This window comes from Capsicum annuum, chromosome 12 (genome assembly GCF_002878395.1).
Source record: "Capsicum annuum cultivar UCD-10X-F1 chromosome 12, UCD10Xv1.1, whole genome shotgun sequence".
Lineage (NCBI taxonomy): Eukaryota > Viridiplantae > Streptophyta > Magnoliopsida > Solanales > Solanaceae > Capsicum > Capsicum annuum.
The window spans coordinates 192,021,370-192,032,839 of NC_061122.1; the positions used below are offsets into that span (position 1 = coordinate 192,021,370).

General features: G+C 34.1%; 1 protein-coding gene across 1 annotated transcript; it reads left to right on the plus strand.

Annotated features, from left to right (window-relative positions):
* The first annotated feature begins 230 nt into the window (after positions 1-230).
* On the plus strand, positions 231-936 carry LOC124889699. Its single transcript, XM_047401682.1, has 2 exons — positions 231-455; positions 688-936. The coding sequence occupies exons 1-2, from the start codon at positions 231-233 to the stop codon at positions 934-936; spliced, it is 474 nt and encodes a 157-aa protein (XP_047257638.1).
* Positions 937-11,470: the final 10,534 nt, after the last annotated feature.

Sequence of the window (11,470 nt, forward strand, 5' to 3'; positions counted from 1 at the left end):
TGGATTCTGAGAATTATGAAGCTTGGAGTTGGTTCTTTGAGTAGTTAAAAGAAGCTCGTGGTATAAAACCAACTATGTGTGTTGTGTCCGACAGGAACGAGAGTATTATATAAGTTGTGTCAATAATGTATGATGGTGTTGCACAGTATGCTCGAATCTGGCATTTATGAAAAAATATTGCAACCAATTTCAGAAAGCCACATGCAAAATTAGCTAATGTGTTTTATGCAATGGCAAAAGCGTATACAATTTCTGAATTTAACAGTCTAAGAAAGAAGATTGAACAGATATATGTTAGGGTGAAAGATTACTTGCAGAAGGCTGGTTATGACAAGTGGACTAGGGTGTATGCAACTGTAAATCATGGTTTTACACTCACACCAAACATTGTAGAAACCATAAACAGGCATCTTAAGGAAGCGAGAGAATTGCCTATATATGATTTCTTAGAGGAAGTTAGAAAGATGTTTGGCAGATAGAATCACAGCAATCGACAAGTTAGGACATTCACACACACCCCTGTTTGTGGGAGATACAATGATCTTCTTGAGTTAAATGAGGCCAAAGTGCACGAATGAGGGTAAGTAATTTATTACAAATAAATAATTTAAATGTTACAATTTAATACATACATACAAACATACATATTCTTATATGTACTTATATATAACTATTTATTCATTATAGGTTGTACCTGGAATGAACTATGTTTATGCTGTGCTACATGAAGGTAGAGGTTATATCATTTGTTTGGAGAAGAAGACATGTACTTGCCATATATTTCAAATTGATGAAATTCTGTGTGCTCATGCTTTTGTAGTGTTAAAGAGAAAATATTTTGAACCTGATGATTACTGCTCTAACTTATACAATCCAATAGCGATGTGGGGCACGTATAAGATCCCTATATTGCCACTGCCTGATAGGTCTACATAGGAGATACCAAATTTTATATTGAGCAAAATTATTCTGCCGCCAAAGTATAGACGTCCCTGTGGGAGGCCAATGAAAAAAGAAAGAGAAAAGTCTGCTAGAGAATTTTACAAGACTAAATCCACTAATTCATGCAGTGATTGTGGGATGACTGGTCACAATAGGCGTTTATGTAGGAAAATACGCCGAGTTGAATAATTTTGTACATTTTAATTTGTTTATGTTTAAATTTTTTTGAATATTTCCAACTATAGAAATAAAATATCAGTTATGACTTGTGACTGATTTTAGTTCGAATTAATGATCAATAACATGACATTTTGTTATATACTTTGTTTGCATATTATATTGAAGTTGAAAATTTTCACGCTATATGGACATATTTAAAATAAATAAATTGGATATGTATTTCACTTTATGTTATAAATGTATAAGTATGCAGTCTAATGTATTAATTTGTCGGTTCTAACTATCATGCAGTTTACCATATTATATGCTTATGTATTTATTATACTTAAATGTATATATACATATATTTATAATTATACAATTTCAAGAATGTATATGTATCAAATTTAATTATATAAAATGTAGTTATTTAATAATATGCATAATATATTTATATGAATATATTATTTTCAATTAAATTAATGTATATAAAAATATGTCAATTGATATGTATGTATGTATATATGTATATATGTAGGAAAGTACGCATAGTTGTGTAGTTATATACATTTTAATTTGTTTATGCTTAACTTTTATTGAATAACTCCAAATGTATAAATAAATTATCAGTAATGACTTATGTTTAGTTCGAAATAATGATCAGTAACATGGCGTATTTTGTTATAAATATCAGCTTTTTATGTTATGCTTATACAATTTTAAGATTATATATGTATCAAATTAAATTATATAATATGTAATTGTTTAGTAATATGCGTAACATAGTTATATGCGTATATGTATTTTAAGATAAATTAACGTATATCAAAATATGTCAATTGATATATATGTATGTATGTATGTATGTATGTATGTATATATGTATGAAAGTATGCCCAGTTGAATAGTTATATTCATCTTAATTTGTTTATGTTTAAACCTTTTATTGAATAGCTCCAAATGTATAAATAAATTATCTAGAATGCAGTTTTTAACCATATATTTTCATGCATAAAATAAAGAAATTACATATATTTTTTTTGCTTTTTGTAGAAAAATATATAAATATGTAGTCTAATGTAATATCCATTTGGTTCTAACAATAAAAAAATCTATCATATGTATATATGTATATGTATGTAGGTATATCATATTATAGAAGATAGTATATACGTCAAATCAAATGTCAATCACCAGTAGAGATTGTATTTGTGTAACAATCCGAGACTACACCCTGAATGTCACACGGTGCTTACAACCCCGAAGGACCACAAACTAATCCATGACCGGTACCTGCTGTGAGCACTGAACAATAATCATAAAGTATATACGGAAACAAAACTAAAAATGCCATAAGGTTCATAAAACTAAATCAAAACTGAATACATCCGTAGAATAACTGCTAACTGATAATGTCTGAAAGCCTCTAACATCTAAAATAAATAAGTTGATGGGACAGGCCCCAACTAACTCACAACTGTTGTCTGAAAGTAACTAAAAATCTAAAATACTGCGAATAACAAAATGACTAAATAAGTGTCATGCCCTCTATGAATGAGGACTTACTATTGTAGCTGCGGTTGATCAACTGAATCTGACTAAGTATGATTACGAGCCCAAGCGTCTGAACCTATGATATGAGACATCATAGCACAAAGAAAGAGTATGTGTCAGTACTTTGAATGTACTGGTATGCTAGGTGAGGTTAGGCTGATATGCATGGGTCCATGTGCATGAGAATAATAACTAAATATCATAAAATAATTGGATGAGAGTATATGAAAGTTTGAGAATACTGTAAGTACTGAACATGCAACACCAAGCATTTATTATCTGCCTGAATTAGTCTGAAGCCGAAGTACAGAGTTTTCTGATGACTGAATAACTGATAACTGCAAGTGATGATCATGTAGAACTAAATTGAGTTCTACACTGAATACTAAGTACTGGATATTGATTTCTGAATATTGAATACTAAAACTGTAACTGTGGAAGTGTTCATCTAACCGGCATACCCCAATTATGGACTGATTTGGGGTCCAACCTGTAAACCCAATTGGAAAGGTGTTAGCACCGTGCCACGGGTTACTAACAGGAGATGGGTCAACCCTAATATGGTAGGAAGACTCATGAGATGTATATGGTTACGTCAACCCTAATCTGGAAGAAAGACGATTTACCCTATGTTGGCTACATAGTTCTGTAACTAAGGGATTGCTACTAAGGGTCAAACCCTCTGCTGACAGGAATACCCCCATCTCTGGGTTAGATCGGTGTTGAATCCTACTCCCAACTGAAAGACAATGATCACTAAACTGTATTAAGCTTAACTGAACTGACCCTAATCGTGTTGACTGATTGAACTGGAATGAGTTCATCGAGTTCTATTAACTGACTGAGTATTATGTACTACTGTTCTTGACCTTTACCAGGACTACTTTATAACTACTGCAACTAGGTAAACAACTAGATTTTGGGTAATAAATACCCAGGACTCGATAAAAAAATTGATAAACTCATATCACAACTTTAGCAACACAACAATAGGTTATCATGCATAATTTACTCATATGGACATTTTATCGAACACTTGGGGAGCATGATTGTTATACATGAGAACTAACCACCTAGGGCATCATAACTACAATACGCAACTTGCAAATTCAAGGGTTTTGACATGAGAGATTCATAATTCAATGCACATGCTAACTTAATTTCATGGAATTCATAAAAGATCTTAACTTGAAACCCGTACAACAACACAAACATGAATATAATTCAATTCATAATATAAAAATCATAATTCAAGTTTTAAAAAGGGTTCTTGAACTCCAAGGGTGGAAAGAAACCCAAGGATGAACACCTAACATACCCTACCGACAGAATTTGTGAAAATTGTTGGGGATTTCTTGGAACTTGATCTTGAGCTTAATAAATTGGGGTTTATTTCTTGAGAGAATTTTGTGAATGAGTGAATGTATTTTTCCTATTGAGGAGCTGAATTTCATGTTATAGGGGTTTAACATGGGATAAAAATGACTTAATTACCCCCATAACCCGTAACTAAAATCTTAAAATAGCACCCAGCGATGCGATAACCAGTGTGTTGCATCGATGGTGTCAACGTGATTGCCGACACGCCATGTCGATGCTGTCGATTTGATAGCCAATGCGATGCCTCATGATCGCATTGGCTTGCTATTTTGGTCATCCAAATATGACTCAAACGATGTCCAAAAATTCAAAAACTCATCTGAGATGACCTATAGATAACCCTGACCACAAATCAATTTAAAAATCGAAAATCTAAGGCCGAAAAGATCATAAATGATGCCATTGAAATATCGAGGCCAAAAATGAGACTAAGTGTCAACACTTAGTTGAAATTTTCTAAGTTTGGGACCTCTTTTGGCATGCCATAAAGGACTGAAATGATTAGAACTTTGTGGGGTCTTATAATATCTCCCCCTTGGGACATTCTTCCTTTAATGAGATTGACTGAACTGAGAGGAACTGAGGAACTATACTTATATTGACATGCATAACTGAACCATGACTGAATTCTGGAGACATGACACATGACTAAACTGTTTCATGAATGCATGAATGATATGAGAATGTTATGCAGCTATAATTGGGTATGAAATATAGTAAATCTAAGGAAGACTGTTACCTTAAGTTGAGAATACCAAAGAATCTGAGATCCTTTACTGAACATGCATGAATGGGAACATGAGATCATAACTGAGTCTGAAGCATGATACATGAACTGAATATCATGAAATGAACTGATTTTTTGAACACATATAGTGACCTGAGAATGGCTATAAGGCTGAGATAGGAATGAGAGAGTCAACTTATGAGTAACCATTATCTCCATCCAGATCTAGTTTCGTGAAGAAAAGATAAGATACATAAAAAACTTGGGGGTATTATATCTCCCCCTTGATACTGACTTGACTAAAATACTAAGAAAACTAAGATGATGCACGGAACGCTTACGGACTGAATCATGACTGACAATCTGGGATCTGAAATATGATGCATGAACTGAACTGGATTCACAATTTACATAGATGAGAACAAACTATTTCTTGGAAGGGATATATGCATAAAACTTCAGATAGTAACACTAGATTGAAAGACGGAAAAACCATAGGAACCTATCTGTCTGACTGTTAATCTGAATTACTGGCTATACAGACTAACTCATACCAAAAGCTTATACTTAACTAGAGTATTTATTTGACACTCTTTATAAGAAGTTCTAATGACTTTTAGGGAGTAAGGAATCTTAGGCATGGTCTGAATAAGATATCTGGATAAGAAATCAAAACAAGGCTAAAATTTGGTAATATGAAACACAGGCCTATGAAACATCAGCTAGGATAGAGCTACTAGGCCTTATGCACTGCAACTATTAGCTTTCAAGCTTAGACATACTCCTCGAGTACTCTCTCAACTATACCTTCTACCTTAATACTACACTTCACCTGAGACTACTAAAAATATTCACATAGGCACTGACTCTACCTGCTGAAGTCTGAGATAGACTATATCTACCACTATGAACAAGCCTACTCGGATCTATGAAATGCCCACATAACACTGTAATACTTGTGTAAATCATGAATTCAACACACCCTACATTTTTACAACCTCTCATCTCATAAAAGAAGATTTTGATTTCCCATTCAACAACTAAATACAACCTCTACTAGCCATTCACTAATGCATAATGCATTTATCAATTTACACACCAACATGATGTTCAAGCCATATTCATAACTACAGCCTTGAATAAAATAAACATCCAACAATCTTTCCTTAACATGAAACATTTACTCTCTCCTATCTAAGCAATTATTCAACACCACATTATTTCATAAGAAGAGGTCATTGAAAGGCTAAAACATAAGGACCTGAAGCATGAATGAACACTATATAGACCTTAAAACTTAAAAGAGGCCCAAGGAATAAAATATCATATCATGGGTTCATCAAGAGACCTAAACTGAGGATATACATGGCATAATATGAATTTCGCTGATTATTAGTAGTGTTGGATGAATACTAGAACTGAACATACTATAAAGCATAAACACATGAGTCATGAGCTGCATGACTTAAGTTTGGAATTTTTGAATTCATGAAACGTGATTTGCACTGCTGAGCAAACTGGAACTCCTCATATGAGCGACTGGAATCGTACATGATTCTATGGAAAATGCAAGAATATGAGCTATGAGCATAGAGCTGATATGTAAGGCATGAGTAGATATCATAATAATTAAAGTACAAATACTGAAATAAGAATGGGTCGGTCATTCCCCTCCCTAGTGCTGTTCTACAACACATAGCATCACTACTACAATCTGAGAGTATGACATGGTCACTTGTTCTACCATCTCCCCCTTAGCTTTAAGCCATTATTCTACTTATGTGGACCACTTAACCAACAACTCTAAACTATACTAAAACTATTTTAATCTAGAGTTCGAGATATAACAATACACATAAACACTAAACTCACCCTGAAAGACTGCACCAGAAAGTGTAAAACCCTACTGCTGATACTTTCTTCTGAGATAGAACTCTTAACTTTCTATAGCCCCAAATACATCATGTAACAACTTAAGAACTGACTAACTTAGAATTTTCAACTCATCTTTCTATTAGATCAACCTTCAAAGATTCAAACTTAGATCCTAACACATAACGTGGATATCCCCAATTCTTTAATAACTATACTACTTTTATCATAGCCTACAAATATCACATCTACAACACATGTTTCAAATCAACAAACTTAACTTCTTGTATACAATGCTTCAAGCCTACTGATTCACCTTTCACATGACCAGTCCCATTTAATATATAATCTGCTCAACTTCAAAAAATACCATACCAACTCTACTATTGTTGCTAAATTCTTGGTTTCATGCTTGTAACTCTAGATCATATGCTATCATAGGATTCTGAGAAGAAATCTTAAATCATATCTGACTCCTAAGCACTAAGGTACTACCCCTTCATTCACTGACTGGTTTATTGAGAAACTAAAATTGAACTAATCTATTTCTGAAATAAACTGAAGGGATTTACTGGGATACTATAGACGGGAAATTTCTGTATACCCATCTAGCTAGGATAGATTTACCCACTGGGGTTGACACTGAGAAGGGCTCTGCTAAGGTTTCGGGACTAATACTAAACTTGACAACTACAACGGAGGTTACAAAACAAAGAGAAGCTCCGAGTTCTAACAAGGAATAAACATGTAAATGAATGACTGGTAACATACTCATAACCATATCAAGAGAACTTTCCTAATCCTGTCAAGACTGAATTACATATAGCCAACTTTGACACTGACCACTATTAGCGCTGGAAGTGGCAGCACCCTACTGAGTTAGGTGACCAAATAAAACTGGAGGATAGTTGGACCGGCCTGCTGACCACTCTTTAGGCAATCTCTGACTCTGTGGCCTGGCTTGCCACACCTAAAACACACATCACTAGCAGCTCTACACATACCCTTATGATTCTTACCATATTTTTTGCAAAGCAGATTAGTATGAACACCCTTCCCACTACCTTGTGACTTAGATCTTATTGCTCTATCTTAACTAACATTCTTAAATTTAGGCACTAGCGCACTGACTGAAGACGGAGTTGCGGTTGAGAATTTCTGATGGGATTGGAAGCAGTTACTACCCCTTGACCTAGGCTTAAAACTACTTGTTCTGACTCTCTTATTCGTCTCTCTTTCTTCTAAGTCTCCCCCCTCTCACTCGATTGAGCATGAATCAAAAGCCTAGAAAGGACAACAGCCTGCAGATTATTCTGAGCAACTATTGAATAGGCTAAGGTAGTGAAAGCAACTCTAAATTCAGCGTGAGAGATATGCTCATTGAGGTGATCTTCTTATACTGGCAAAAGTACTGGCTGATTCTCATTTCTTTTTTCGTTAATCTTTCTAGGAGGCATATTCTGTAAATAAAAAGAAGATTGGAATTAGATAGAGAGTTTAGCTTGAGTACATGCTCACTCGCACAATATGATCGCTGAAAAAAGGGAACTTTTCCAAAAAATGCCTCATAGCCTCTTATCCATAAGTGTGGCGCACTACACACCTATGTAGAAGACTCTACCTGATGCGGCTTTCAAACTCCCTAGGACTCATTAGAACCTTATGCTCTGGTACCAAGTTTGTAATGACCCAAGACTTCACCCTAGGCATCACACGATGCCTACTACCCCAAAGGACCACAAGCTAACCCATGACTAGTGCCTACTATGAGTACTGAATAATAATCATAAAGTTGAGGTGGAAACAAAATGAAAAATTCCATAAGGTTCATAAAACTGAATCAAAACTGAATACATCTATAGAATAACTGCTAACTGATAATGTCAGAAAGCCTTTAACATCTAAAATAAACAAGTTGATGGGATAGGCCCCAACTAACTCACAACTGTTATCTGAAAGTAACTAAAAAGCTGAAATACTGCGAATAACCAAATGACTAAATGAGTGTCATGCCCTCTATGAATGAGAACTCACTACTTTAGCTGTAGCTGATCAACTGAATTTGACTAAGTATGATCAAGATAGGATATAAGACATCATAGCGTAAAGAAAGAGTATGCATTAGTACTTTGAATGCACTGGTATGCTAGGTGAGGTTAGGCTGATATGCATGGGTCCATGTGTACGAGAATAATAACTAAATATCATGAAATAACTGGATGAGAGTATATGAAATTTTGAGAATACTGTAAGTACCGAACATGCAACACCAAGTATTTATCATTTGTCTGAATTAGTCAAAAGCCAAAGTATTGAGTTTTCTGATGACTAAATAACTGATAACTGTAAGTCATGATCATGTAGAAATGAAATGAGTTCTGCACTAAATACCGAATACTGGATACTAATTTCTGAATATTAAATACTGAAACAATAACTGTGGAAGTGTTCATCTAACCAACATACCCCGATTATGGACTGATTTGGGGTCCAACCTGTAACCCTAGTTGGAAGGGTGTTATCACCGTACCATGGGTTACTAATAGGAGATAGGTCAACCCTAATCTGGCAGAAAGACTCATGAGATATATATGGTTACGCCAAACCTAGTCTGGAGAGAAGACGATTTACCCTACGCTGGCTGCATAGTTTTGTAACTTAAGAATTGCTACTAAGGGTCAAACCCTCTGCTGATCAGAAAGCCTCCATCCCTAGGTTCACTCGTTGCTGAATCTTACTCCCAACTGAAAGACATTGATCACTAGACTGTATTAAGCTTGACTGAACTGACCCTGGTCGTATTGACTGATTGAACTGGAATGAGTTCACCGAGTTCTATTAACTGATTCAGTATTATTTACTACTATTCTTGACCTTTATCGGGGCTATTCTATAACTACTGCAACTAGGTAAACAACTAGATTTTAAGTAATAAATACCCCAGGGCTCAATAGCATAATTGATAAACTCATATCACAACTTTAGCAACACAACAATAGGTTATCATGTATAATTTACTCATATGGATATTTTATCAAACACTTGAGGAGCATGATTGTTATACATGAGAACTAACCACCTAGGGCATCATAAATACAACATGCAACTTGCAAATTCAAGGGTTTTGACATGAGAGATTCATAATTCAATGCACATGCTAACTTAATTTTTGGAATTCATAAAAGATCTTAACTTGAAACCCATACAACAACACAAACATAAGCATAATTCAATTCATAACATGGAAATCATAATTCAAGTTTTAAAAGGGGTTCTTGAAATCCAAGGGTTGAAGGAAATCCTAGGATGAACACCTAACATACCTGAGTGATATTTGAAGATTGTTGGGGATTTCTTGGAACTTGATCTTGATCTTAATGAATTAGGGTTTATTTCTTGAGAGGATTTTGCAAATGAGTGAATGTATTTTTGCCTATTGAGGGGATGAATTTTATCTTATGGGGGTTTAATATGGGAGAAAATGACTTAATTGCCCCCACAACTCATAACTAAAATATGAAAACTGCACCCAGCGATGCAATAATCAATGCTCCGTGTCGATGGTATCGACGCAATTTCCTATGCATCACGTCGATGTTGTCGATGCGATAGCCACTGTGAAACGTCATGATCGCGTTGGCTTGCTATTTTTGTCATCCAAATATGACTCAAACGATGTCTAAAAATTCTAAAACTCACCCGAGATGACCTATAGATAACCCTGACCATGAATCAATTTAAAAATTGACAATCTAAGGCTAAAAAGATCATAAATAATGCTATTAAAATATTGAGGCCAAAAATGAGACTAAGTGTCAATGCTTAGCTGAAATTTTCCAAGTTCGGGACCTCTTTTGGCATGCTATAAAGGACTGAAATGATTAGAACTTGGCGGGATCTTATAATTTGTGCATTTAAAAACATGATATGGAAATCACAATTGAAAAGATTGGTAATATGCCATCATGACTTATTTTATTAATATATAGATATACAAATTTTTTAATAAAAAAAATTGATTTCATAATAAATGTATAATTATAAACAAATGATAATTAGTCAATAGAGATTTCAATTGCTAAAAAGGAAAAGACAATTGTAAATACATATTACATGGCTAATCTATGAGACATATTCAATTACCTAATACATACATATTATTATGTATACTATTAGTTTTCTTTATACAACACATTTATAACAAAATGTCTTTTCCTAAATGCAACAGATGCATCATTACGAGTAGACGTAAGAGAGTCATACATGTATAGACATCTATCATTGAATGATAGAACAACCAACACCCAATGTATTCTGCCAACATTAACTGAAACAAAAATGTAATTCATAGTATGCCAAGGTACAGAAGCATGGAATCTAAATCCATTAATGTATTCGACGATTGTTAAATCTTGAATTGCCAGGTTATACTCCCTTGTAATGTCTGCATACTTGTCAAAAATATCTGATAATATTGTCATGAACAAACAATTTACTGTACTATATTTTTATTGAATGTTCGACTCGTACTTGAATTTCTTACGCAAGTAATACAGAATCACATTAATGTGTTGTACACAAAAAGAATTATTATTCTTCACACAATGAGTAAATGTGTAATGTATTTATCTAAATTAATTAAAAAATATACATCAACTAACCGAGTCATTCAATAATTGATTGGGAAATGATAGCATATTAAACCAGTTCTTATCCGCAATTGATTCAGCACCAAAGAATAAAGGTGGCTTGATGACTTATTTTTTGCTCAAGTAGTGATCTTCAACAGAACTCCTATCAAAGTAAAATTATTATTCATGTATATACAAGATCAAC